The 12,828-nt window shown below is 40.9% G+C and overlaps 1 protein-coding gene across 1 annotated transcript in view; it reads left to right on the plus strand.

The window, feature by feature from the left end:
- The first annotated feature begins 389 nt into the window (after positions 1-389).
- The window catches only part of LOC139719244 (A disintegrin and metalloproteinase with thrombospondin motifs 6-like), a 152,617-nt gene continuing 140,178 nt past the window's right edge, over positions 390-12,828 (plus strand). Inside the window, exons 1-2 of the mRNA XM_071630673.1 lie at positions 390-1,005; positions 9,383-9,795. Coding sequence (XP_071486774.1) covers positions 909-1,005; positions 9,383-9,795 — 510 coding nt within the window. The 5' untranslated portion in view covers positions 390-908. The remainder of the gene's footprint in view (positions 1,006-9,382; positions 9,796-12,828) is intronic.

Below are 12,828 nucleotides of genomic sequence, written 5' to 3' on the forward strand. Positions count from 1 at the left end.
TCTGAACGGAGAAAGACCCTGGATCTTTTTTGACATCATCTTCTGCTCCTGTTCCTCTTTCTCCTCCGTTGTGTTCTGTACAGAGGAGTGTGTTTCTGGGTCAATTTCTCGTCCGTAGCGATTGAGCCGACAGGGCAGCCAGAATATCGGCATGGCGCAGAGAAGGTGACCCCTGGGGTGTCTTGGATGACTTGTCACACGTCTCCAGGTGTGTGTCGGAAGAGAGGGGGGTAACGCGACCCTCTGCATCCCTGCTGCTCTTTGGAGGGACAAGAAATGACCTCTGAGGGGGTGTACGCTCTTAGCTATACCCCTCATCTCGGAAACATAATATATACCCCAGTTTTCATTGGAATCATATTGATAGGATGTGTTTGAAGTGATCATTTTGCTATAAAAGGAAGGGAAAACCCCGGCGGATGTACGAAAGAGCCTCCGAAGTTTCTGAAAGTTTTCATTGGGCATTTCATTTCTTGTCTTAATTTCTCGGGAATCGCGAGAGAATAGTTACAAGAAAGAGAGCAAAAGGAAGAGAGAAGGAGAGAGAAAGAGGGAGAGAGAGAGGAGAAGAGATTGGTAGAAAAGAGAGGGATTTGAGCTGTTACCTTTGATAAGCCATTGGATGCTATTCTCGAGTATCTGTGGGAAAAGAATACCGGAGCGCCAATTGTGTCGCGATTGTTCCTCAAGCCCTTCAAATGCCACCAAGTAAGGGTCGGGAGAAGTCGTTGTGATAGACCCCACTCATTTACTCGCTTACCCTTCCAAGGATTAATGTAGCGACGCTTGTTATTTTTGGAACATCTATGTGTGATTACTTTCCATATCCAGCTTCCACGAGAGGATATAAGCTCGGGCTGTCGTTTGTTTGTGTCCTAATGAATAGGAACTGTCGCAGTTAAGTCGCCATGGATATAGCAGATCTTGCGTTCATACTGCTGTGCCTTCTCGGGATCTTGACGCAGTGCCTGAGTGGCAGGATAATCCCACCGCCGCGTTATCACGGTAAGTGTGAACACGTCTTATTACCGCAACCCGTAAGCTAGTCTGTGAGGCTAAATGTGAGGATCGCGCCTCATCTTGTATACTATACTATGGCAAATAATACCCAGACAGCAAGACTATTAAACGCACATGGAATCTTACTGTCTTTTGCCTTGAACTGGTCACAATGATAAGGACTCGCTAACAACGCTTTCGAAAGGTTCTTTCAAACAAAAATACAGCAGTGGAAGGTCTATTTTGTTTACAGTGATCAGGTATAAACAAGCAGGTACTATAGGTTAGTAGAATCTACCTCCTTGATATAAACCCTGCAAACTCCCAACGAGTTATTGAGTTGATTTGTTCTTCGAGCTCTTTGCTGCAATTGCGGCCATTACCTCCTACAACAGTGACTTCAAAAAAAAATAAAAGAAAGAACGATATCACAGGTATGATAAGGTGAAGACGAGGCACACAATCGTGTCACCAAATTGTCGTTTGGAAAGGGCGCGTATAAGAAAACTAAAGTAAGAGCCAAAGTTTGATAGGATGAAGATATGACTGACTGTACAAGATGATGTCGTTGGTTTTTTTTTGGCATCGTATTTGTTTTATTTTCATTCATATTTTGTATATTTTTAGGAGGTACATGTAGGTGGTTTGGAGAAAGGTGGCAAAGTGGAAGGGCACTCAGTCGTGCTAGCCAGCGGGGTGGGGGGTTAAGGTAGAATGTCGGAGAGAGAGGGAGGGGAGGGAAAATGAAACTTAAACCCCACCTCCATGTCTACATTATACAATTAAAACACAAATTTTATACGTGTGTGTAATTGTGCGTGTGGGTGTGGGTGTGTGCGTTTTTTGAAAGTGACCGATGTGGAAAGTTCATGCTTAGTACCGAAGCAATTGTAAATCTGTTGAGCCATCCCTGTTTGCTCCTCCTTAGCCCCCTCCACCCCGAAGCTTTGCAGATTGGTTCTGGAGTTCCTTACACCCTTATTCAGAATCCCTTCCAAAAATCACGCAAATCTCATTTGTATAATGGGATCATTGTGCCCTTTAAACGACAATTCATGTATCATCAAATCTTGACCTTATTTTAATTCATTTGAAAATGGCCTTTGGCGCCTCGCTGAAGTTGATCGAAACATAGCTCGATTACAAAGCGACTTTGGGAGTTCCTCGCACGATTTTTTTGTGGTGTCGTTGTTTTGTAAACATGTAGTTGAGTTTGAAAGTGTCAGGTACACAGTGCATCATGCATCCTTCTACAGCTTGATGACCACGCCCATTCAGGCTCTCCTCCCCACTTCCTCCTCAGCAACTAAACGCTGTAACTGTTCCTTCGATCACAAGCCGGGTCCTTCAGTGTGATAAAAAGATGCATTTGGTGGAAAAGTAGTGGAAGACAAGGAAAGGCTGGTGTGGAAGAACTGAAGATACAGTATGAGTGTACTGTACGAGTTCTAATAAGATTAAGAAAAAGAAGGTGACGAAGAAAGAAAGGAACTTCAATCAAGATGAAGTGAAAAAGAAATGGGAGAAAGAAGGAGACAAAGAGAAGTATAAAAAAGTGGAGGAGGAGAAAGAACAAGGAGGAGGAAGAGGAGGAGGAGGAGAAGGAGGAGAGTTGGGGAGCAGGAGAACCGGTGTCGCACGTGTATTAGCACGCCCCCGCACGCACTTGAGCAGACAAAATATGATCCGGAGAAAGTATTTCGGGAAGTGATAGGCCGTTATTTCTGCGGCGGGTATTGCGTTTCGGTCGGCAGTGTGGGGCTGCATAAACGGGGGGTCAACCCGAGGGGTCGAAGGGTAAAATACGATACTCGTCGGGTGTGAACTTGAAGGGTGTGTAATTCCCGCTCTTGCTTTGAGAAGGAAAGGCTATTCGAGAAAGAAAGTTACGCTGTGGCTCTCCGGTAGCTTTAATCCTTTTGTGGCCACTTTTGACAGAGGCCTATATACCATTGAAATTTAATAAAATGTGGATGTATGTGATTATGAAGACAGCTATAAATGTACGACAAAGCAGTGATGTGTCACGATACCTCATTGAACAAAGCAAAAGAAGTGAGGTTAAAAAGCATTTCGAGTATATAGCAGATTACCGGCAACAATGCATGACGCAAATATAATGTGCCATGGCCCTTTTATCGTTATATATCACGCTGACATTCTTTCTTTTTTCCCCAAGATCTCATTTCTCTAACGTATTTCCCCTGTTGTCATGCTGTTTTTTTTTTGTTCATAGGTCAATATAGTGCAAAGTACCCAATGTCTATAGTTAACCCATTGAGGACTAGCTGATACTACTATAATAGGCCTATAAAACACAGATCTCCTATTTTAGACACCTGTGGGAGTATGATACGCAGTGCGAGACTTCTCCTTAAAGGTAGGGAATCCCATTTGCACGCCTTAAATGAAGAGTTGTATAAATACAGTGGCATGTTGAAGAGAATATCATTTTAGAAACTTCCATAAAGTATTGAAAGTGGAAGGTAACATTTAGTACATTTTTTTGACGGTTAGATTTTGAATTGAATTGTTTTCGGGGCTCACCGTAAATTCCAATACATTACTAGGCTACCTTTGCAGACCCATGTACTGCATGTGTGTCCATCATGTATATTTTGTGAAGAAAGTTTATCAACACTTACAAACATTTCTATATACAATTGTACATTCTTACCACACACTCTACATATGTTATTACATCAGCTCTTGTACTTTTAGATTTGTGTTTATAGATCACAAATACAGAAGAATGCAACAAAAAGGCTTAAGTGTGGCTGACACACAGAACTACTGAGTAGTTGAGTTTTGTGCATTATTCAAATTTTAGATAACTGTTGACTTCCAAATTTCTAAGCAGTGGCCTAAGCAAGTCCCCTGAGGTTCATATGTAATGTTTTGCTGCATTTTGGGAGGTCTGTAAAAGGTATCCCCTACCTTTAACGTGCTTGATTCAACCATGGACCTATGTAGGTCCATGATTCAAGTGACAGTTTTTGTTGGTACCCTTGGTGGTTGTTTTCTGCGTTGGCAACGGAACCTCAACTGTTATGAAAAAAAAAAAACAGTCTAAAAATTCAGCCCCACGTGCGTCTTGGGTAAAAGGAAATTGGGTCACCGCAGTGAAAAGTGAAAAGAGTTCGGGAGAAATGTTGATTTTATAGCGATGTATTGTTGCAGAGGTATACGCGGCGAAAATGGCCCATAATCACTCTCCCTTGTTATAGACAGATTGTAAAGCGTGTTACGTATTTACTGACCTCGAATTAGCGACGAGACGCCAAAAATGATAAGAGTAATTTAGGCAGAGATTCATTACACCCAAGCTCCCCCCCCCCCCATACCCTTTCGCTACAAGAAATGTCATTCAGGAGTCAGAAACGTATGAATGCTCTTTCATTAGAACGATGTAAAGAGACCTTTCTGATAGCAACGGTTATATGTAAAAGTTTAGGCTATCTATTCAAAAAGTGAGTAAGTGAACAAAAATTTGAATCTTGTGATATTAACAATTCTTCGTATCTATTACACTACAGTGACTTTATGCTAGGTATTTAAATCAAATATTGATAGTTTAGGGTTGTTTCCAAATTCACTCATTATTCATTGATATTCTATACAAAACTGAAATGTAAAACCATCTAAGAATATATACTATAAAATATATTTTCAAGTCCCATCGTGTTCAATGACGGAAAGTCTGACAGGCGTTAGTGACAGTATCTTATCGTAAGCACACCCCCCCCCCAAAAAAAAAAAAATAAAGCAAAAAACAAAAACGAAAACAAAAACAAAAACAGGAAGAATAAAAAACCAACACACACACCTGATAAAAGGGCAGATGAGCAGACGCATTCATTTTGTTTGTTTGTTTAACGTATATTTTAATGTATCATCCGCAGATTTACAATGGGCTACTTCTTACGTTTTGAAAAAAAAAGCCAGCAAACAATCAAAAAGGCTTTGAATGATGTACCATAAATAAAGCAGGCGTATGACAGCATCTATCGTTCGAAACGTATCCCCTAAAGCACCTTTTTATCTCTGGCTGTTTGTACCCACAAATGGAAGAGACGAAATGGAATAAAAAGCAAACCCTATTTTCCTTTTTTTCTTTCCATTCCGTTTGCGAGGCATATACGGATATAGCAGACTATCTGATCATTTTGGTTCATTGTGTGGATGGGGGGGGGGGGGGGGGGGTGGAGGGAAAGGTGAACAAAATGGGGAAAATGGGCATTATGTACTCGCTTCTGTTATTGTACCGAGTTGTGACGGCGTAAAATTCCGAATGAATAGGGTATTGTCGGGGCCCCATGCGTGGCAAAATACCCTCTGATTTATGATGGGGGAAACTCAAGCTCCACGCCGCGATTACCAGTACTCTTCTCCTCAACTTGTCTGGGGGGTATTATTACAGTGTCGCTTTAAAATGGGATGATGCCATAGCTAGCGTTACTACCAGACCAACAAAGTATGACTTTTGTATCAAATTCAATGCAAAGATTGAAGCACTGCTTCACCCACCCGCTGCACCATCAAAATTTATTTGTGTGTGTGTAATAGTAGGGCCTATGTGTGTATAATAATGTGCGTACATGTGTGTGCTTGCAGATGAATGAATGAATGAATCCCATGTAAATACATACTGTATAATTTACGTGTATGATTATTATGATATGCATGCAAATGTATATGTATGTATGTATGTATGTATGTGTGTATATATGTGTGTGTGTATGTTTGTATATGTGTGTGTATGTAAGGGTGTATTTATGTATGTATTCGTACCAGAAAAAAAAAAAACCACAGAAAACCTTTTACATACATGTATACAATATGTACCTGCCAATTACTGAGTAAAGCATGGAGTTCACGAAATTCTGCTTATCATAGAATTTCACTGTAAAGGGCTCATGTTGAAAAAAAAAAAATGAATCTTTTTGCGGTTATACCAAATTGAGAGTTCTATGTGGTATCATATCCTGTTTTTCATCATAACTCATTTGACGAAATGAAACTCACAGTCTGCGGTAACTTCGCGTGCACTGGAAATAGATATTGTAGCACGATCTGTTTAAATTCCCGTGACAATACAATAGAAAGGGGATGCTATTTTGATTGGTCTCTTTGGGACTTGAAAATCACAGAATTTCTTCTTTATTTCCCGAATGAGTATGTGGTAATAATTTTTTTTGTCTCACTTCGCTCCCGTTCAGTCAACACTTTCTCTGCTGCAGTATCACAGACCGCAATGGTTTCCCGTATGTGATTCATGCCAACGAGCCGAGATATCTCATGTCATATATAACGTTAATAAAGATGCTGATAATATTGGTAAACATGATGATTCTGATAGTTATGATGATGTTGATGGTATTGGTAATACTGCTATATACATGGCGAATATAGCAATAATGACAGTAATGGCAAAAAAATTAATCAGCAATAAGCCGTAGGACTTGTGGCATATCACTGTTATCAGCAGTCGCGATGTCAGTCATTTTGACATTGTTGTAGCGATAATCATGATGAGTATTGTATTTTACAAGTATTATCATCATAAGCAGAGTAATTTTGTCATTACTACTACTTGCTCTACACTGCTGCTACTACTACTACTACTACTACTACTACTACTACTACTACTACTACTACTATACTACTGCTACTGTACTACACTGCTACTACTACTACATCGACACTATATAGCACTTTATACGACTTTTTCAAGGCAACTCTTCAGCTCCTGCTGGTTAATGTTATTGCAGTCATAATAACAAACAAAAAATATTATTTCAAGGAATTACTGGCATTTATAGGAATTGTGAAAATGTTTTCCGTCGTAAGAGATATATTGGCACAGAGTTGCGTGCAAACTGAAAATTGGACGAGGGGAGGGGATAGGGTGAGGTGGAGGACGAGGAAGAATAAGAGGAGGAGGGGGAGGAGGAGGAGGAGGAGACAGGGGCATGTGATTAGGCGAAGTCCGGGTCGTCTTATAGCCGTCCTTGCCAAGGTGTTTTTTCCAGTTTTCCAATGTACGAGTGGGATAATTCAGAGGAAAATTTCATTTGCTCGGTCGCTCTAGGGGCAAATTCTAATTCTTTGATTTTTTCCCCTCCACAAAAACTTTGCTGTATCACTGTTCTTCATAGTAGTACTCTGCGGCGAAAGGTGCTAACACAAAGGTATAATGTGAGCGGCATTTGATCGTACATCATCATTAAGTACTGGAGATTAAAGGAGCACGTATCACATCGCAAGCCCCACTGACTTATCTTGATGAGCTATAAAGATCCCCATTGTCTTATGAAGATGTAGAACTCGTACAAAAATGCCACTTTCGCACGAAATATTTTGGTCGAAGTAGCAATCGCATGTCAAACTGAAAATGAATGCCCCCCCCCCACCCCGCCCACTTGACTGCATCCAAAAGCAACGCGCAGATGATTGGAACAGCGCTCATGGTAAAAATGTGTAATAGACTGTCTAGCCGTGAACCCAAATTTCTTTGAATTGGTGTTGTTTTCTTTTATGATACTTTTCACTATCCATTGTTTGTGTTCAATATCGAGGAAAAAAGGTAGCAAAACCCTCCTATGTTCGAACTGTTTGTTTTGATAGTTGTGGAATTCTCAATAGCCCCCCATGTTGTCGAATTTCTACCTGAATCTTAAATTGTCAAGTCATTGTAGAAAATTAAAGCTTTTGCATGCTTTGCTCTCAGATTAGCAGAATTTGGTAGATTACGGTACGGTTTTGTGCAGATTTGAATGAATTCTACCAGTTCCATCTGATATTTCTCCAGTGTAATGTAGTAAAATTCAGAGATGCCGATTTGATTTTAACATCTGTACAACAAAATCAACATCACAAATTCTTCGTGACTTGATGGGTCAGACGTTGCAAACGAGTTTGTGCTGGTACGCTTGTTAATCATAAATGACACAATATTTGCATAAGGAAATTGAGAATAATGAATGTATCATTAACGTACAAGTAGTGTGTCTCTTATTATTAAATGCTTTTGGAGGGAGGAAGTGTATACAATGTACGGGTACCTGTGAAATTATTCACGAACACGTATAGCGAGAAGTTGTCAGCCCATGTGCTGTCGGATCACGTGCACCATATGAAGCAGTTTTATTGGCTGTGAACTCACGGTCGAGACTTTCGACAGGTGTATAAGCTATAAGACGTGATGAGGTTAAGTGTTGTACAGTCACTGTGCTGTCTGCCATTCGTCACGTTTACTGTGCGTCGTCAGACCAGAAACTGCAACAACAAAAAGACACCCCAACAACAACAACAACAACAACAACAACAAAGAAGTCACGAACGAAAGCAATAGACTTTTAAAGTGCTGCCAGGCACAACTTCTTGTTATTCAGCTAATAACGAAACAATCAATGTAAAATGAAATACAAGATAATATTTCAAAAACAAAACAAACAAACAAACAAAACAAAACAAAGTAAAACGAAACGGAACGGAACGACACAAAACACACACGCAGCCGGCTGCACTTCCAGTACATATTCAACAGCTGAACTGACAGTGAAGTCAAACTCAGGAGCAAGTCTTTGTATGATGTTGTTTGTTTCTGCCACACAGACCCTATTTAATAATAATGGTAATAATGATGATGATGATGATGACGATGATAATATGACTTGTAGTAGTACTGTAGAGTAGTACTGTGTTAATAATAATAATAATGATGATGATGATAATGATAATAATAATGATAATAATAATAATAATGTTTTTATAGGTTTTATAGAATCATGTTATTATTGCACATATCACCAAAAAAATTGTCTCCACATTTAGGGAGGGAAAATATAGTAAAAAAGAAAAGGAAAACAGAAATATTGAGTGATGTATATTTTTATGCACAACAGGTTCGATAACTTTTATTTCCTAGTGCTCTAAATCAATTTGATTTTATAAAGACAGTGAACGTTCGTTCGATGAAGCTGTTGCATTAAAACGAACTCTTTTTGCCATGGTTATAGACTAACGTGTTTTGTTTCTTTCTCATTTTCTTCTTTTTTCACTACATTTGGTGACTGTCACACTCTCCTGGAAACAACGGTTGCTACGAACATCAACGAATCTCCACTATCGACTTCTCGCTCCACGTCTTGTGACACCAATTCGTGAAATCATCGGTTAAAATCCGACATCAAATCAACGGCGCATGCGCGTGACGATTGGCCTACACTTTGTTATAAAAACGACGCATCACTGTTGGTGTTCTTTATAATGTATTGATGTGTGTGACCGATGACGGATGGTGGCCAAAACCTGGGCATTTATCTTATCTTTGTGTGTGTTCCTTGATGTTCCATTTTGCGTATACCGTGTCGCCATCCAGATGAACTCCAACGACGCGTAGGCGATCACGAAATCATTATACCAACCCTGGTCGATCACCGGGGCGACTTTCTGTCATTCGACGTCATAAACAGCAGAAAGAGGACTCGTAGGCACGTGCCGAACGACGACGGTAACGCGGCCGAAGAGGGCGCTTTCTCGTCTCATAAACTCGAGGGGGGTAGTCATCGTCCGCATCACCCTCGGATTAACTACAAACTCTCCGCATACGGGAGCGAATTTCATCTGAACCTGACGTTGAACCACCGGTTGACGTCGAAGACTTTCCTGGTGGAGTACTTGAACGCGACGGGAGTAGAGAGGCGGCACCAGAACGTGGACCATTGCCACTATCACGGCAGCATCGTCGGACATGAGAGGTCAAAGGTCGCCATCAGTAATTGCCGTGGATTAGTAAGTACCGATGACGTCACACGATATACTTCTTTGATAGCAGCTTCCCTCACTGGCAGTCACAGCGTATACATTTCACATACGGTCTCCTTTTCACGAACTGTATGCAATTTGGATCAACATTCAAAGTAGGTCCATGTACCGTTACCCAACAACATGAAACGATATCGACACACTAGCATCCATTAGGTCATGTTTTCTAGGCATTGGTCGCCGTTTGATTTTATCTAAATTCACAACACTCTATTCGTAAAATGAAAAAAAAAAAAAAAACACGCACGCACAAACACACACAAAGCAGAGACACAAAGGTTGCATCGACATTTTACATGTCCCTGTGATCATGAGAGGGAGAGATTGTCGTGGAAAAAAAGAAAGAAAGACAGACAGAAAGAAAGACAGACAGAAAGAAAGAACAGTCCTGTCAGTATTGTTGTAAAATGCAGATAGAGCATGGGGGAGGGGTACAAGGGAAGGGGGTAATTGCCTCCATCATGCTGTGCAATCCTTCTCCATTACCCCTGTAATCATACCTGGTGATCCCATGTAATCGTGCTCCTTAAAATCGCATTGATATTGAAGCCATTTCCCTCCCGGCTCCGTGACACTGCGGCCGAAATTGTGTCAATGCGGAGCTGTCTTTGGCCATTCACTGGCGGTCAGAGACCTCCTCCCCGTCTGCAAATTAAATAGCCTTGAATAAACACGCCGCTCTTTCTCATATAGAACTAGCACCGTGCTCTGTGTGCCTCGAGTCAACAGAACAATGGCGGAGGGAGACTTTGAGATATAATATAGGTCGGAAAACAGAGCAAGATCTCGCAGGAGACGACGGCGCATAAGATGCCCAGGTCCATCCCGGAGTCTAACAGTAATCTCGTTGCCGACGTCATGTATTCAGCAAGCTTATATAGACTTCTCTGGAGGAAAAGAAAAAAACCCTGAAGGTTACAAGTCCGTAAAGAGTCCAGCGATTTATCCGACTGAAAAAAAAAAGCCTACACACAAATCAAAAATGCAGGCTGAAATAAGGTGTGCAGTGAAGCAAAGTACATAATGGAGATTTAAATCACAGATTACACTCTTCACCCTTTTTAACTCGCCTCACTGAACCTTGGCATAATTTTACAATACGCTGATACACGCCAGAGAGCACTGTCGCTTTCATTGCTCTTCTGAGGTACTGAATTGTGTGAGAAACTATCACCTACTCAATGTATCTCCACTTGCATCGTAATAAGAAATGCAAAGGCAGTCTGACTTTTCGATCATGCAACCTCATGTTACTCTCACGTTACTCCCAACCCAGCACTGTCTTGGGGAAACGTTCATGTTTTCTATCGTCCCCATAAAAAAAAAAGAAAAGTGGCAAAGTGAAACTGTATGCAGACTTGTAACGTATAGTCCTACGCACATGGGGAGCTGTAGTACCAAGGAGGTATACCTCCTTGGTAGTACATTGTATTGCTGCCCACATTGTGAATTCGGAAATTCGGAATTATATCATCAATAAAAATAAGCGTCAAATAGTAATCAGTGCCCGCATGAAGAAAAAGTCCTGTCGTTTTCGTTACCTCCCGTGAGAATGTATTTTTGTCGTTCTCATTAATAGTAAAGCATGTCAAAACTGTGTGACGTTATATTTGGATCATAATAAAAGTTTTACTATCAAGTGTGCTTGATTTTGCTCTATCTGCTATCATCAAATTGACGATGCATGGGAGTGTAGAATTTATGTCGCGTAATCGAGAACTACCTGGCTTCCGGTTAGTCACTCCGTCACACACACTCTGCGGTTGTTTCGAAACCCCAATTCGCGCCGCGCGAAATTATGTCCAGTCACATTTGAAAGATAAGTCGGTTCCGTTGGAAATAATAAATGAAGTCAAAGTGACGGCACCAGAAAACAACAACAACAAACAAACAAAATGAGCAGAAGAGAGAACACTCTCTTAACCAGGACGCGCAACTCGGTCTTCTCACACGACCTGAACTTATTGACGATTTGTTTTTGCTCAGCTTCGTAGGCGGGAAGAGCATTTAGGGCCTACACATCCAACTCGACGGAATATCCGTGAGGAGCTGGTGTCAAGAAAGCGTAATCATATTTGATTGAAGCAATAATTATGAAACATATCTCGTAACCGCATCACTTCTGCCGCGATTTGGAAGCGTGACTGGAATTTCACGGTTGGTATATTGTAATTCAGATCATGATCGGCTCCTTAATTTCTGTTGATACAAAAATAATGTATCATACTATTTTTCTTTTAACCTACAGTGTATAAGTAATGCGTGACGAGCGTGGGTCTTCCTGGAATTGTTTATTCAACCATATTAAAGCTCAAATGTAAGATATGAAACTCAATGTAAGAAGTTAGGCAACTTTTGTTTATTTTTGTTTATTTGCTTTTTTTATGCGATTAGCAGAAAATTACAGGAATTTCAATTTTGGGCGGGATTAAAACTCATTTTCCCCTCTGCGTGGGCTCTAGTCTGCACAGTCAGCTTCCTGTCCTTGTTTTTATCAGTTTTCCATGAAATATTTATTTCCATGTCTTTAAAAAAATACCCACTGAGGCAACGAAATACGTTGTTTGATTCGGAGAGCCGAACCCAGTTCCGTATAGCAACGCACGTTCCAGACGCAGAACACACACATGTCTGTAGCTGTGATGGTTTCTCCGACGTGCCACTGCGTAAGGCGAGTCGCTGAGACGGAACCGGGCTGAGAGAGTTAGGGAGTTTGTGACGCAAATCCACGGCTGATGCTATGATCATGTAAATATCTTGACAGATATGTAACCCAGGACGAAAATTCCTGAACAATTTGCCCCCTCCCCCTCCCGTCTGCGAAAAAAAAATCCGGGTTTACTTTAACATCAGCTTACGCTTTTGCTTTTGTTTCCTTACAAAAGATACAATAGCAAGATTTAGATCTGCGACGCGAACGCTAAGACGACGCTAATTAGGCAAAAACAACAACAATAAAATAAAAATGGTGTTCTGCACATGCGCGAGACAGCGGTTTCC

This window comes from Diadema antillarum, unplaced genomic scaffold (genome assembly GCF_040938485.1).
Source record: "Diadema antillarum isolate AM-2024a unplaced genomic scaffold, OU_Dant_1.0 scf00000107, whole genome shotgun sequence".
NCBI lineage: Eukaryota > Metazoa > Echinodermata > Echinoidea > Diadematoida > Diadematidae > Diadema > Diadema antillarum.